At 40.6% G+C, this 16,619-nt stretch overlaps 1 protein-coding gene across 2 annotated transcripts in view; it reads right to left on the bottom strand.

Annotated features, from left to right (window-relative positions):
• Positions 1-16,619, bottom strand: part of NUP58 (nucleoporin 58) — a 32,568-nt gene that overhangs the window by 3,753 nt on the left and 12,196 nt on the right. The window contains exons 11-16 of one of the 2 annotated variants that reach the window (XM_083437146.1): positions 16,311-16,429; positions 15,521-15,603; positions 13,485-13,686; positions 8,065-8,163; positions 6,059-6,154; positions 1,898-4,146 (exon numbers count right to left, since the gene is read on the bottom strand). In XM_083437146.1, coding sequence (XP_083293272.1) covers positions 3,977-4,146; positions 6,059-6,154; positions 8,065-8,163; positions 13,485-13,686; positions 15,521-15,603; positions 16,311-16,429 — 769 coding nt within the window. In that variant the 3' untranslated portion in view covers positions 1,898-3,976. Of the gene's footprint in view, positions 1-1,897; positions 4,147-6,058; positions 6,155-8,064; positions 8,164-13,484; positions 13,687-15,520; positions 15,604-16,310; positions 16,430-16,619 lie in introns of those variants that run through there. The other variant, XM_083437147.1, reaches the window with a different exon arrangement.

Raw genomic sequence — 16,619 nt, 5'->3', positions numbered from 1 at the left:
TTCAAAAAGGGGGAAAGAGAGGACCCAAATAATTACCGCCCAGTCAGTCTAACATCAATACCAGGGAAGATTCTGGAGCAGATCATTAAGCAAACAATCTGTGAGCACCTAGAAAGGAATGCTGTGATCACCAATAGTCAGCATGGATTTCTGAAAAATAAGTCATGTCAGACTAACCTGATCTCATTTTTTGACAGAATTACAAGCCTGGTAGATGAAGGGAACGCAGTGGATGTAGTCTACCTTGATTTCAGCAAGGCATTTGACAAGGTGCCCCATGATATTCTTGTAAAGAAGCTGGTAAAATGCGGTCTTGACTATGCTACCACTCAGTGGATTTGTAACTGGCTGACTGACCGGACCCAAAGGGTGCTCATCAATGGTTCCTCTTCATCCTGGAGAAGAGTGACTAGTGGGGTGCCACAGGGTTCTGTCTTGGGCCCGGTCTTATTCAACATCTTTATCAACGACTTGGATGATGGACTCAAGGGCATCCTGATCAAATTTGCAGATGACACCAAACTGGGAGGGGTGGCTAACACCCCAGAAGACAGGATCACACTTCAAAACGACCTTGACAGATTAGAGAACTGGGCCAAAACAAACAAGATGAATTTTAACAGGGAGAAATGTAAAGTATTGCACTTGGGCAAAAAAAATGAGAGGCACAAATACAAGATGGGTGACACCTGGCTTGAGAGCAGTACATGTGAAAAGGATCTAGGAGTCTTGGTTGACCACAAACTTAACATGAGCCAACAGTGTGACGCGGCAGCTAAAAAAGCCAATGCAATTCTGGGCTGCATCAATAGGAGTATAGCATCTAGATCAAGGGAAGTTATAGTGCCACTGTATTCTGCTCTGGTCAGACCTCACCTGGAGTACTGTGTCCAGTTCTGGGCACCACAGTTCAAGAAGGACACTGACAAACTAGAACGTGTACAGAGGAGGGCAACCAAAATGGTCAAAGGCCTGGAAACAATGCCTTATGAGGATCGGCTAAGGGAGCTGGGCATGTTTAGCCTGGAGAAGAGGAGGTTAAGGGGTGATATGATAGCCATGTTCAAATATATAAAAGGATGTCACATAGAGGAGAGAGAAAGGTTGTTTTCTGCTGCTCCAGAGAAGCGGACACGGAGCAATGGATACAAACTACAAGAAAGAAGATTCCACCTAAACATTAGGAAGAACTTCCTGACAGTAAGAGCTGTTCGACAGTGGAATTTGCTGCCAAGGAGTGTGGTGGAGTCTCCTTCTTTGGAGGTCTTTAAGCAGAGGCTTGACAACCATATGTCAGGAGTGCTCTGATGGTGTTTCCTGCTTGGCAGGGGGTTGGACTCGATGACCCCTGTGGTCTCTTCCAACTCTATGATTCTATGATTCTAGGTCCTTCTTCATGTGACTCCCCCATGAGAGGTTGGGAGGGCAGCAACACAAGAACGGGGACTTTTCTGCAGTGGCTCCCCATTTGTGGAATGCTCTCCCCAGGGAGGTTCGGCCGGCGTCCTCATTATATGCCTTTAGGCGCCAGGCCAAAACGTTTCTCTATAACCAGGCCTTTGGTGAATTAAACAATCTATGGCCTTTTAAACTGTTGGGGATGCGTGTATTGTTTTTGTTACTGTTATGTATTTTGTGTTTTTAATAGTGTGAACCGCTCTATAATTGAACTGAAAGGAATTGCTTCTGGTTAAATCCAGGGATTGGATTGCTTCATATGTTACACTGGCCATACAAATGCATATTGGGAAACATTCAGGGTTGTTCTTATGTAACAGAAAACATATTGTTCGAATCAGCACGACCGATATTCCACTGAGCACAATATCATGTCAATATCACAGCCCAAGAGGAATGAAAACACCATCCAGAAATAAATGCAAGTATTATTGACACATCACACTTCAATCCGTTTTATTATTTGTAGAACAGAAAAGATGCACATATGGACAAAGACAACACAGTTAAAAAAATAGGTTCACAAATTATATACAAAGAAATTTTAACATTTTAATATTGTAAAAAGCAGTTAACATACACCCAAGTTTGCACATCTTTTTTGCTGGAGCCCAAATACAAATTCAAAACAGAACAGTGGCCTGAAATTTGTTTTTAAGTTTTCCTTAATTCTGTCAAGTTTAATTTCTTCCTCCTTCCAAAAGAAAAAGAAAAATGGCCCATACTTCATCTATAAAGGTGAAAAGACTTGTGTTAAGTAAGCTATTCCCCTTACTTCTGAATGCATCACACTCAGGACTCACACATTTGCCAGATGACTTGCTGTTGCACGAAGACAAAAAACGCTGGCAGAACTTACAAAAATAGTAATGCCTGAAAGCAACCAACTTCAAAACCAGAGAATACATACGTGCACGGCTTATCTTTTTGTTTTTAAAGGTGCCTAGATGAGAACTACGAATATCTGCTTGGAGTTATATACAAAATATTCTTTGTGTAAAAAGGCTAGACCTCACAAAAATTCTGTACACAAACACGCACGCACGCGCACACACACACAGAGCAATGATCTGATGGGCTAATTTGCAGCCCGGCCCTCAAAAGAGATGGCCTAGCACAAGCCCCAGTGAAGTGAATGGGGTCTGTGCTGGCAACACAGTTCAAGGACTATGACTGTAGTCCCTCATTTAAGGCAATAAATGTTCCTGTTGTTTCTGTTTTAAAACATTCACTGAGCTGGAGATGCAGCTCAACTAATGCAAGGCTATTACTATTGTAATTGTGTCAAATATTGTAGTTTACTCTCAAGTGTCCTGCTGTGATCGACCCTTCGTAGCCTCTTACCATGCCTGCTACCTGTAAGCATCAATTCATGCAGAATGATGAGAGAAGCAGAGTCTGTCTGCTCTAGGATGGAAGTGAGCCCTAACTTTAAGTGGAAGCATCTGTTCCAAAACAGCCCCATCTTATGCAAACCACTCGTGCACACGACCTGCTCATGTGAACAGCCCAACATGGGAGAGCAGCACACTGATTTTTATGGGCAGACATTTCTGCATCCTCAAAGCATCCTTTGGGAAGCATCTGCGGTATCACTCCCATGTATTCTTCTTGCAAGACCACACCGCTTGTGTGAGCTGTTTGCGAAGGCCGTTTCAGAATGCACTAATCAGTCATCAGCCCTCCAAAAATCTACCTGAAGCCCTGTAGTTCACGTGGCTGCAGTTGAGCAACTGTACAGCAAAGACACACCGCCACAGCTGAGAACCAAACCGGTCTGAGAATGTTTACATTGAACATCCAGTTCATTTAAAGCACTGAATGGAAAACAAAACAGAAATGGAAAACAGACAAAACAGCCCACAATGTCTCACATGCATTAGTAAATGTTACAGCTGGTTTTCCAATATGCTGCCACAACATGGGAGGGGAGAAAGAACCCAAAACACAAACTTGAAAACGTTCTGTCTTACAAGACAAGGTCTGAAATGCATGGTATGTACCCATATACATATCCGAGTGTGCGTTTATACTGTATATATTTACACACATATTCACAAAACCACCCTGATGTTTTTTAAAAGGCCATATCAAGAAACAGAAGACATGGACTCAAGCATTTGTACTAGAATATACTTTACCTGTACAAGGAAACCAAATATGCATCTCTCTATATGGTTTAAAGCATATTAACAAAAATATCCTGCTACTAATCTTAGGTTAAATAGGTGGTTTTACACAGTTTCTTAATAATGAAGTGCATATCTAAAAACTATGATTCCCCCCCCCCAAAAAAAGGATTCTTACGCGAGTTCTGAGTCACCCAAAAAATAGCTGTTTGTTACAATTACGTTTTATAATCCAGAATGGGAAGAAGTAGCAAAATGTTATAAATCTCCAAGGACACAGAGCACCTACTATATATCAGCTTAAAAAAATAGATTTCCCCACAGGATGACTTATGCCAATGAGTTGTCCCTTTTCTCTGACCCTAGCCCTCCCACCCCCCTTTTCACATTTATCTTTTCCCCCTCTTGTTCCCAGCTGGGGGTTTCTTCAGCTGGAGAAGTTGTCCTCCTGTGCCAAAACTTGCAGAGGCTGGGTTGGACACCCCAAAAGTCAGGCCAGCAGATGCCGTGATGCCAGGATTGCTGAAGTTAAACCCAGATGTGCTCGAACTGCCAAAGCCTTGTAGAGGAGGGGAAAATATTTGAAGGTGAGAGACGCTGTGATCACATCAGTCTCCTAGCCAAGGCAGCTAGGGACAATCTACTGTACTGAAGCTGTGGAATAAATTTCAGGCAGGTCATAAGCAAGTTCTGGTTCTTTAAACCAGGCATGGACAGACGCCAGGGCTTATGGGATCTACTTTTTTCTTTTCTTCACTAGAACTGACAGGTACACCAGCTGGAGCCAGGTGGGGTGGTCATGCCAAAAGGAAACTGGCAGCTCAGGGGGCAGAGCCAATTACATATTGTGCCCCTGAGCCAGACACTGGGATCACCTGCATATACAAGTATATCTGACCAGACAACAGAAGCCCTTCTTATCCCAGTAACTGGGACTAATAAACCTCAGGCCTTATGTGCTGCTTCTAGAGAGAACCAGGTGTTAAATGAAGCAGCACATTAGAACCCTTCTACCATGAAGAGAAGCTCTCTTCCTTTCCGATGAGTCCAGAAAACAGGACCTGGCATGTCCTGAAAAACTAAGATACTTAAGAGAAACACTAAATCTGGATATTACCATCTTTAGCAGAGGTATGTTATGCTTTAACAAAGGAGGTTGTCAGAGTGCCACTCTAGAACATCTGGCACTGATATTACCTGGTTTTCAGTGAAGCCTTTCCCATTTGCCTAGGACATTTTAGATGGTTTTTGGAATTGTGTGGTATTCTGTTTTTAGCTTTGTTTTACTTTGTCACATTTATTGGTTGGCTTGAAATTCTATTTGTATGTTGGAAAGCTTTTAAATTAAGGATGGATTAGAAATATTCTAACGGTAAATAAATCAATAACATGAAGTGAGGAGCAAGTCTATGAAGCTACCTGATGAGAAAAAGTTCCTTGCACATATTGTCAATAGTTGTTAAGCGTTTTCTATTCCACACTAACATTAAAGCCATCCAAGGAAGTTAATAATTAAGCTGGAAATCCAATTAACATTGCAACCATGAGTTGATGGTGATAGCCAATTAGCTTACAATAACTTCAAGGAAAGGTGTTTTGATCAACATCAGATCTACATTCAGTGGGGCGGGGAGGAAGAGTCTATAGTGAAGGTAGTAGATTCTGCAGGTGCAGTTAAGTTCTTAAGCATTTTCCAATAGGGCTACTTTTGTATTTAAGTGGTTTGTACGTAAAGACTACATAATCCAAAAACCTGACCTTATCCACCCGGAGGGGTACCCAGTTTGGGAAACGTATTAGGTACAACTCTTACTTTTAACCCCAAAAGTGCAGCAGATAGTTCGAGTCCTTTTAATGGACAAAGGCTAGAATATGAACTATCATACAGCTAGTCACATGCACCCAGAATAGATATGGATTTGCTTTTCTCAAAAGTAAACTTACAAAGTTACTGCCTAACTACAATTAAGAGGCATAAAACAATTGTCATAAGCCAACGCTTCACTGAGAGGTGTGCAAGTGGTTTGGAGAAATAACTGGTTTAGATTAGTTAGCAATAAATGAGCTGGCAGCAATTGGCGCTTTTGAAACAAGCTAGTATGCGAAATTGCATTCCAACCAATAGATGGCTGCATCTATAGCTAGCATGTCTTTACAAAGCTGCTGAAATGACTTCTTTCCCTCATTTTTGAAAGATTTGCTATGCAGCATTGAGGGAGACAGTGTTTGAGAAAAGCAAGCCCAAAATTCCCTTGGAGGGGCCTATGGATTCTCACTACTGAGCTTGCGGGAAGGAAATGAAAAACACTTTTCTAATCTACTAAATTATCCTTCCACAGATGGGAGCTTCTAATACCATTCTGAAAACTATAATTTCCACAAACAGAAGATTTGAATGCAATGACTAAGGTGGATGCCATGCGTTAGGTATTGATAACTTATAATACCTTAACACTCAGAACACAACAAACCTGCACTAAGGCTTCCTGAAGGCTTATTTGTAGCTCCAAATCCAAAAGATGGTGCACCCGTGCCACTGCTTCCAAAAGCAGAGCTACTTCCAAACCCTAGTGGAACAATAGTGAAGACAGGGAACACACGTTAAGATACACACAGGGCTAGGTTTGCTTTCAAGAATTGGCCTTCCGCAATGTCCCTTCAACATATACTCTGCAGCATTGGAGCTATTGTTATTGAACTGCCATGGGAAGGTTAAAAAAGGGGTTTATCTGCACAAGACTTCATTATTAAGTCTGATTAAATAGAAAAGTCTGCAGGCAGACACACATTCTTCAATTGCTCTTAATAGATTAGGGAAGTTAGGGAAACGAGATGCATAGTAGGTTCAACTGATTAAGTTAAAGGACTAACTTTGTCAAACCTGGATGTGTTTTCAGAAGGCAGTGGGTTGGACTAGACATTTGGTGGCAGACACAGAAGGTAGTTTGGCATTCTTGTCAAACCCAAAGTTGAGTAAATAACAAGTCAGATTCCCTCCAATTATTGTGGTAGAGAGGCAACTTTCTGCTTTGGGAGACAAAGGTTCTACCCCCAATTATAGAATTTACTTGAAAGAAAACAGAATACTGCTATGATATCAGCAGACTTGCTTTCAAGCAAGCATGCATAAGATTACATCAGCCTTCTTACTAAGGAGGTAATAAAATGCCTTCCCCAAACATGGCTGGAAAGGAAGTCTTGCATCTCAACTCCCACACTTCCACTTAGGGCAATAAATGGGTGGAGCATCTCCCATTGCTGGAAATAGCAATAACCTGGCAAGACTCTTCAGGAAGGCCGGTTTCACACTCCACTTGCTCCCACCACATAGGGCTGGTAGTTTACTGAGCAACAGGAATATGTATACTCAGAAAGTACAGACAGCTGCGCTTACGCCTCCATTTCTGGAAACAGGAGGTGAAGGGAGAATCATGACCGAAACCTAACACAAATGGCAAAGTAGTACGCTGCAGCTCATGCAAGTTTAAAAAGATTTTATATCCTTTAACAATGCTTTTTGCACCTCTCGGTTTGCTATTCTATTATTGCAGCTAATCTCAGCTACTTTATATGGTGGGGTATCTTCACCAGCGCTTCTTGTTGCGTTTCTGACAGCTTTAGGTTTATTCTCCATGGATTTCCTGTACACACTCACACAATAACTTGTATTTACACGCACAGAATATGTGCAGACTTTAAAGACCAGGAGATGGCAAAGGGGTCATTTCTTCAAGGGAAATTTGCCAATGCACCAGTTTAGCAACATATGCTTGACATGGAGTTTTGCTGTGGCTATTCTACAGAATCCGCAGAGATCTATCAACCTCATGGTTGCTCAGGCATAAAGGAAAATGGAGCACCTCTCTGTGCGTATCAGCAACAGGGGATGAAGTGTGTGCTGTACCAGCCAAGTCCCAGAATAGATCCTAAAACATATAAACAGAATAGGCCAAAAAGCTGGTACCGACAACAGTGAAATTATATTTTTGTGAACCGTGCACTAATTTAGGTTCCAAATGCATCCTATTCCCTACGATCAAGGCACATGTCAAATAATAGAAGCATATCTATGTGCAAACACAAAAGAACAGAAGCCTAAATATACATTTAGGCAACCAGTCATCTCCATCCCACAAAATGTCTGTTTAAATAGAAGTGGTTTAGATGAGATGCCTTGATGTATTCTAAGAAGGCTAAAGTCTTGGGGATCTCACACTATCAAACAGATGCCCAAATGAGCATAGAGATCAGGGCAGATTAGGTGGAAGGGTGCATGATGGAGATGGCAATGCAAATGAATCATCTTGGCTGAGAATAGGGAAATAAGGACTAGAAAGGTAGATTTGTCCCACTCTTTCAATGGGCGCTTACAATTGCAATAAATTTAGTTCTACGGGTGACGTGTGCTGCCTAGTCCAATTCAGGAAGTGCTGTATAGTAGTAATTCAGTGAAACATTAGAAAAAGTTAAAGTGTACCTCCAAGGCTTGAAGACCCTAAGCCACTTGATTGCAAGCCAGTGCCAATACCTGAACCGAATGGCGCTCCAAAACTAACTCCCAGAGACGGCTGTGGCCCTGGTGTAAAAAAAAATGAAAACAAAACTTGCCTTACTCTTTCGCAACAGAGATCCATGATGTAAACCCTTCCATTAAAGAGAGTAAATAATCACAGCTTAACAAACGCTTTCTGAAGCACCCAGACTTTCATAATAATTCCGCCCCAAACTATCTTAGCATCCGAATCAGTAATTTCTTAAGATACGAAATGCAATACAAGATGAAACTACTGGTAAGCCTAGCATATTACGCCACAGCATGAAACCATGATATTATGACAACTCAGCATGTAAGTTAGAATTTCTGCTCCTTGCTGGAATTATATCTGAATATCCTACAAGCAGCTAGAAGTGATTCTTTAAAAATCAAGTTTTATAGGAACATGGTTAAAATTACCACGTTATAAATGTCTGATATTAAATACTCATTTGAGTATTTTATCCAAGTTCTTTAAAAAAAACCAACCCACCAAAAACAAAGTGAAACAAGTTGATAAAACACAAGACAATGACTTTGTTTTATTAAATTTATTGATCATTTTAGAGCAAGTCAAAACATGACAATTAAAACTGGTTCACACAAAAAAATGATAGTTACTGAGTTGTTAGAACTTTGCTACATTTACAACCATTTTGCCTGCTTAAATAAACATTTACAGAAAAGGCACAGATGTGTACCTTAACCAATACATTCAAGATTTCAGATTCAGAAATTTCTAACATCATTTAGAAGATTGGAGACAGTGGTTTCCCTACATATGCACACTGCCAAAATCCATGCTTATATGCCAAGATTAAATGGATATTTTTAACCCATTGTCCTGTGCGGGGTGGGGAGGGAACTATGTACTAGCCCCTCATTATAAATAAGTTGTAACAAAATATCTGGAGGTTAATTTTGTAACTTATAAAAAGCTACTTAACAGTTTTCACAGTACAGTCAGCATTCCTACCCTTAAGCACAGCAAACAGTGCATTAGTTAAACTTGAAGGATTTGACAAGTTCAAATACTGTGCCTGTGTCTTCATATTTGTGTATTCCTGCAATGACTCTAATGCATGCTAGTAAAGGACAACTTGCAATATGATTACCAGCAAGTTTTTTTTTAACTATCAAAAGCTACTCAGGATTCTAGGGGTTCTCAATTTTCCTTTTTGGATATTGATCTTCCCAATTAAAATTTGTCAAGTTCTTCTGCCTGGTTATTGCATTACAGTACATTCATCTACCATGACTGCCATTTGAAAAGAAAAGAAAATAGTTGGTGACAATTTTTAGGCTGTATTGTACAAATCAGACAGTGTTCATGGTCCCCTTCTGGCCTTGTAAATATACAGACACTTGAGATTCAAGTTCTCACAACTGCTAATTAAACAGATAGCCAAATATCAAGCAAAAGGCACTGTTCTGCATTGCATCTTTTGAAAGGAGCATCTCCAGACCTTAGGTGATCCAATGCAAAAATGAGGTTGTTATATTCAAGGTAGACTTATGCTGTAAAGGGCAACTAGAGTTGTGAACTTGCAATTAGTACTTAGCACTTATTTGGCAAGTTGAGGTTCTTTCTGTATTCCAAGTATGCACTATACACTAACTAAAGATTTTGGGTCAGATCCAGACCAAGCCAGTTGAACATAATTTCTACCGAAAGGAGTAGGAAGTAAGGAAAGTCTTGACTAATTTATCCCACCAATTTCAGTGGGAACCATGTTCAACTAATTCAGCCAGGATCTAACGTTTTATTCTTTTCATAGAACAAGCATTGCATTGACAGATAAAAACTAGATGTAAACAAATTGATATACTCTCTACCTAGCAGCTCCTTAAAAAAATTCCAATCCAAAGTAAGTTAGGCTTCTAACAAAAAAAGTGTCCAGTGTTCTCTTTTAAAGGAAGTGTCTCAGTTTTCCATCCTAGGAGGCACCATTGGCGGAAGACCTTTAAACAGTTTGATGACACCAAAGTCCCCCAAGCCAAGCTTGCATAAAAAGCATACTCTAGATTTTTAAAATAGTTCAAAACAGACCTATATTCAAGTTATGGTGGTGGGGGGAGAGACAGGATTTCGTAGTTAAAGCTGACAAACTTTCAACTTAATGGCAATCTCGAATTAATGCGACTCTGCCAGAAAACCAAATAACTTCTCATTTAAAAGTTAGGCGTACATAACTTAGGTAACACTAGAGATAGTCCATGCCAAAACACGTAAGTAAACATTGTCACCTTTGGATCACATGTTATGAAATAGTTTAAACTATAATTACCTGCATTATATTTTTTAAAAATTATATATTTTTCTCCTAAGGAGCAATTTTAGTTTAAATAAATAAGAGCTCACTACTAAGAGCCCGTTTACGGTAAACATCAGCAACGCTCCCTACCAGGTTTGCAAGATATCATTGCTCAAGTCTCTTCGTACTGACAATAAAGGTGCAACCAAAATTGCCCTAAGCCTATTTCAAAATAAAGTGAATTAACCCTAGCTTAGCTCCAATTTGTGGCAAGGCATTGGATTTTAACTACACAACTAGCTCAAGCACAGGGTCCTATGAAGTGTTATGATTTGGAGAGGCATTCATTCCAGCGAATATTTCCAGCGATTGCACCCTCTGCAGAGTCAAATGACATAACAAACCAGGGTAGCCAATGCTGTGCTCTCCAGATGTTGCTGGACTACAAGTCCCGTCACCATTGACCAGGCCTGTTGGGACTGATGGGAGATAGATGAGTCCAACAGCTTCTGGACAGTAACATGTTAGGGTATCCCTAAAACTTTAGGTGCTAGAAGGTGTTGGAACACAGCAAGGCAAAGTGCTTTTTAGGTAAGCCAATCAAATCTTGATTGCTTAGTCAGTAGCAACACACACTTAAGGCAGTAACTACACTAAACTATTTTTACCTGAAAACGTCTTGATGACACAGCTATCCAAGGAGACAATAAATTAATTATTTTAATTCCTACTTTACCTAGGCTAAACAGCTTTAATACAACCTGTGCTGAGCAGAACGTGAGGCACTCTGCTACAGTGGAGCAGTCACCATTATTCCCAGCTAGCCAACCATTTCACAGGCATTTGTTTCCAGCTAAGAAAATATCCTAGAGCTGGCAAAACTCATTAACACTGAATGTTTGACTTCTGAAAGGAGCGTGATTGTAAAAAACAACAACCCCATAAACCCAACCCTATGGCCTCTGCTGCCATACTTAGAATCATAGAATCATAGAGTTGGAAGAGACCACAAGGGCCATCGAGTCCAACCCCCTGCCAAGCAGGAAAGTTTACTTTTCTATTCCAGGGAAACTCCCCTATGTCATAAATACAAGAATCTTCACAAATACCAGACCTCACTAACATTTAAGTTACAGAATATTCTTTAACACAAATCGAAGACAGCCAGTTAGTTCACAGAATGAGCAATACCTTTTGCGACCTCTTGGCAACTTTTGATGGAAAACCACACAGCCGCCGCTTATGAACCAATGCTCCAAATGGCTGTGGCTGTGGCTGGCAGCTGGCAGCCAGTGTCTGAGGCTTTACTAACCCTGCTGCCCAAAAACCTCAACCTTTATTGAACTGAGAAGCTCTGCATGCCAAGCGTATGCTCTGCCCACTGAGCTATGGCCCTTCCAAACTCCGTTGACACTTTCAATATTCACAGTCATCTACAGCTATACCATTAGGATACACTGCTGTAACATTATCAGCTGCACCTCCAAATTAATGGCCTCTCTCTTTTCTTTTCTTTCTTTCTTTTTTTGCAATTTTCTCTTTTCAAGGCCTAATACAATTTACAGCGATGGCACAAATTCAAATACTCGCTTCCCTACCTTTCTGCCTTTGTACTAGAAGAAAAGGCAAAAGGTTGGATACAAAAGGTGCCTTTTATGTTCCGTAAGGGGCAGCTGCCTCCCACTCACAGAAGCTCTGTTCTATGCTTTACGCTACCGAAGTGCAAAAGAAAACCGAAACTAAACAGTCCTTCGGATCCATCCCGCTTGCAGCAATCCATCACACACTTCTATGGAAGCAGGCTCCACTGAATCAATGGATTTCACTTCCAAGGAAGGATATTTTGGATTCTGAGAGAGGTTTCCTACCAGGCTTCAGGTAAAGTGCTTTCCCCTTAATTTTACAAAGTGTTTAGGCAGCATTGCTTCAACAGCTTTGGGAAAAGGTTTTAGAGGACTATGGTAGTTAAAGATCAGATTCAAACCTCCCTCCATAAGAAAAACCAACAACAACTGGGGGGGGGGGGGAATGCATTCAAAAGTTGTCATACTTCGGCACAATTCTAGGGAAAGAATAAATTGTGTTGCTACAGTAAGCTAGAAGGATGTAGCAATCCTTTCGATCTCATCATGTTCTATTTGGATTCACTTATTATAGTATCCAGCTGTCAACAGTTAACTGTATGTTAAAGCTGGAAATACCCTGTAGACCCCAATACTACAACAGCAGCACCTCATTTAATACCTCTCTAGGTAGAAATGCTCTGCGTTGCTTTTTGCCCAGCACCAGAAACACAAAGGTGTGGTTGATGGAGACAGGACACCAAGAGCCAAGGAAACTCTCTGATATGTCCAGAAGGGAGACTGCTACCTGGGCTCAAGCCCATGTTTAGGCAAAATCATCTAGTTTCAGAGTTTCTCTAAATGCAACCAGCAGATCCCAAACTCCTTGGAAGGTAGGCACTTTAAAAGAAGCAGCCACCTAGCTTCTCACTTCAAGCACCTAGACTGCCATATGTCAGTCAATAAGATATCTTGTTGGAGTATTTTATAAATGTAAGTCAACATCTCCATCCCCAAGTTGTTTAATTTCTACCCATGTTTTGCTCACCCTTGATCAACACCTCAGTTACACCCCCCCCCCATTTCTATACACAGTTCTGAACTACTTTAATCAACTCTCTTAATATTTTTAATGGTCCTTACATTCGTCTACCTTTTGAGGCATAATTTCAAATTACAAAGTGCTATAATGGAAAACAAATTTGAATTAGGATTTCCCAACAAATTTGAAAGTTTATACAATAGTGTCATAATTTTAGAGATAAGCTCTCCTACGTGTATTCAGAGATGACAAAGACTCACATTTGAAAGGGTTGAGTAATACAGTAAACAAGCTACTACAAATAAAAAACCACAAGATTAAATACTGGGTATATAATTATTGCTAAGTCTATCCCGCATTTTCTATTACCTACGTTTTGATGAACTGTTACTCACAAATTTTTTTTTTTTAAATTTCCAACACAAAGGAAGACCTTATATAAAACATTGTACAAGTTTACCGTTTGTGTTAACACTAAAAGCTATAACTTGAATGCACTCAGACCTGTAGCAGGCTGTTGCTGCTGGGTAAGTGTTGCAGCCATGGCAACAGCTGCGGCATTTGGTATGCTGCTGAAAGGGGTCGGTCCAGTAGTAACACGCGGGGCCGTCTGCCACTTCTTTGCTTCCGTTCGCCTGGCCTCAAACACATCCACAGCATCCCCCAAAAAGGTTTTTCTGTAACCAAGATACTGGTCTTTGAGCATCTGAAAAAGACAGCCAAGGTTATCTTAGTTGATCCTACAGTTTTCAAAGGTTTGCTATAGAATCATAGACTTGTAGAGTTGGAAGGGATCCTGATGGTGTTTTTGGGACTACAACTCCCATCATCCCTAGCTAACAGGACCAGTGGTCAGGGATGATGGGAGTTGTAGTCTCAAAACACCTAGAGGGATGAGTTTGCCTATGCCTGGTCTAGACCAACCCCCCTGCAATGCAGGAATATCAAATATTGAACTTGCAACCTTGGCATTATCAGCACCACGCTCTAACCAAGTGAGCTAACATTTACAATGGCAACACTACAAACTGGAAAACAGGCCTTGAAGTGCATTGGCAGTTATTAAAGATAAGAGGCGATCCACGGAACCAGAATACTAGAGATGTACTGTTTTTTAAAGTATATTCTACATTTCCATAAGCTCAAAGTGGCTTATTATATTAAGTAAATGTTGAAGGTTTAGATATTTCCAGTTTCCAGGCTCAGTTTGGAGTGATTTTGACCTTTAAAGCCTTAATATCTACACCAATATCTTCTGCTGCATGAACTTTCTTGTCAGTTTAGGTTCTGGAGAAATGCACTTCTCCAGGCGCTGCTGAATGACTAACAGAGAGAGGGCCTTTTCTGTGGTGGCACCCAGAAAGCCAACTTCCCCCACATATTTGCCTGCTGTCAACTCCATTATCTTTCAAAAACTGGGCAGAGTTCATTCTAATTTCTCAGGCGTTTAGTAGTATGCAAGATGTTTTAATGGCCTTTTATCTCCTGGACTGCTGTTTTATCTTTTTGGTTTAATTGCATTTGTTATATTGTGTTTTACTACTGCAAGTCACTTGAGTTGGTTTATTGTAAAAGGCAAGAGAGAAATTTTTATAAATATGCTTCTACAACAAAACTAGCTAGGATTTCCCTTGCTGAACTCACAGTAGATATCAACACAGCAGGTGACAGAATACAGTATGTTACTAGCAACAGAAATAATCCTTGGTTTCCCTAGTTTAAATGCCAGTAGGTGTATAGCGACACCTACTGTAAATATATGGCTACCTCACAATAAATGAAGACAGGAATCAGCTCCACTTCAAAAATAAGACTATTCAAGATTATCAAGTACTATTTTGAATGATACCTGGTAACTTGAGCACCATGAAAAGAAACAGTGCCTCTGAAAGCCCATGATTCTCAGAATTAAAGAACTTCACATTATGAATTTAGCAAGCCATCAGGAAACAGCTGCTAGACTAACTGTCTGACCTTCGAAAAAAAGAACTTTCAAAAACTCCTAGCTTTAAAGTCCCTCAAGGAACATTTCAGCAACATGTTCCATTTCAAAAGAAAAAGTAGAAAGTAATCTAAGAAGATACAACAATGCAGGAAGTAAAAAGGCACTCGAGTCTGAACTAGGAGCCAGAACAATTCATCAACATAAGGTAAAGTAAAGTGACCCCTGACCATTAGGTCCAGTCGTGACCGACTCTGGGGTAGCGGCGCTCATCTTGCTTTATTGGGCGAGGGAGCCGGCGTACAGCTTCCGGGTCATGTGGCCAGCATGACTAAGCCGCTTCTGGTGAACCAGAGCAGTGCACGGAAACACCGTTTACCTACCCGCTGGAGCGGTACCTACTGTATCTACTTGAACTTTGATGTGCTTTCGAACTGCTAGGTTGGCAGATGCAGGGACCGAGCAACGGGAGCTCACCCCGTCGCGGGGATTCGAATCGCCGACCTTCTGATCGGCAAGTCCTAGGCTCTGTGGTTTAACCCACCATAAAGAAGCCAGATAATCATGTCACAATTTCACATTATAAAGCAATCTTTACCTTCACATTTTCATGTACGGATTGAAGTTGTGCAGCTAAAGCTACAAATGTCTGATAGATTTTCTGCATAGCCATGGATAAATCTGTAAGACAGGGAAATTTGAAAATCAAGTCACATTGCAATACAAATCACAGTGAAACCATGTAATTTGCCATAAAGCTACCACATAAAGCCACCACCGCATTAAGGAAACTGTGGGGATTTGTCAAAATATGATGGGGGAAGAAAAGATATCTCTAAACATACAGAGAACGGAGGTGACAGTCCTTTTGATGTTTTATCAGCAAGATTATTTCTTTCTGAAACAAGAAGTTTAGACTTAGGCCATCATTTCAACTAACGTACACACTTGAGAAGTATGATACAAAATCCTCAATGTAGTGGTGATACAGGAACTCAAATAATAGTGAAATATGTAAACAGACTCAAACCTCCTCTAAGCCTCTCTTCATTGGTCAAGGGGATCCTGGGAGATCTCACTCAGATTTTTAAAAAAATGCTTGGGTTCTGTAGTCAAAGGACATATATGTGAAGGCTGTTTGCAAGAAAAAAAAATAATGCTTTGGTGCCAGCCCTGTCCTGGGTGTGTGAACCCACCTTATGGATCCCAGCAATTATGTTAGCTTCTGTATCTTCGGCCCTAAATTTGGAATCAAATCGACACTAAGGTGTGTCCATGTTCTACTGCCTTGGCAACATCTGAACACAAATCCCTGTGAGTCTGCCAGATGCAAAAAGTGCGGTATGACATATCAATTAAGGCAACTGGTGAAATCACGAACTTTTTACCTTGTGGGGTTATATGGGAATTGTTTGCCTGGGTGGCAAGATGGTTTTCCAGTTCTTCAATTTGTTGTCTGTACTGCTGCAGTTGTACTTCAAACTGTTCAACCAAGATCCTGAAGTAGCTAAATTAAGTATATTTTAGAGCATTTAAATGACGGGAGTGAATAAAGAACTCTACAGAAAGTATTCATGTCTAATTTTAAACTTTCAGAAACAGTGCATGAATTCGCTTATTTTCTTTTTCTTTCGTCCAATTCCCTTTTCTTTTTTTTGTCATGTCTTTCAGATGGTCAGCCTGTGGGCAGGAACTGT

The sequence above is a fragment of the Podarcis tiliguerta genome, assembly GCF_965153285.1.
Source record: "Podarcis tiliguerta genome assembly, chromosome: 4".
In the NCBI taxonomy this organism is placed as follows: Eukaryota; Metazoa; Chordata; class Lepidosauria; order Squamata; family Lacertidae; genus Podarcis; species Podarcis tiliguerta.
Note: the sequence above shows the minus strand (reverse complement) of the source record. Positions and strands in the feature narration are given on the sequence as shown.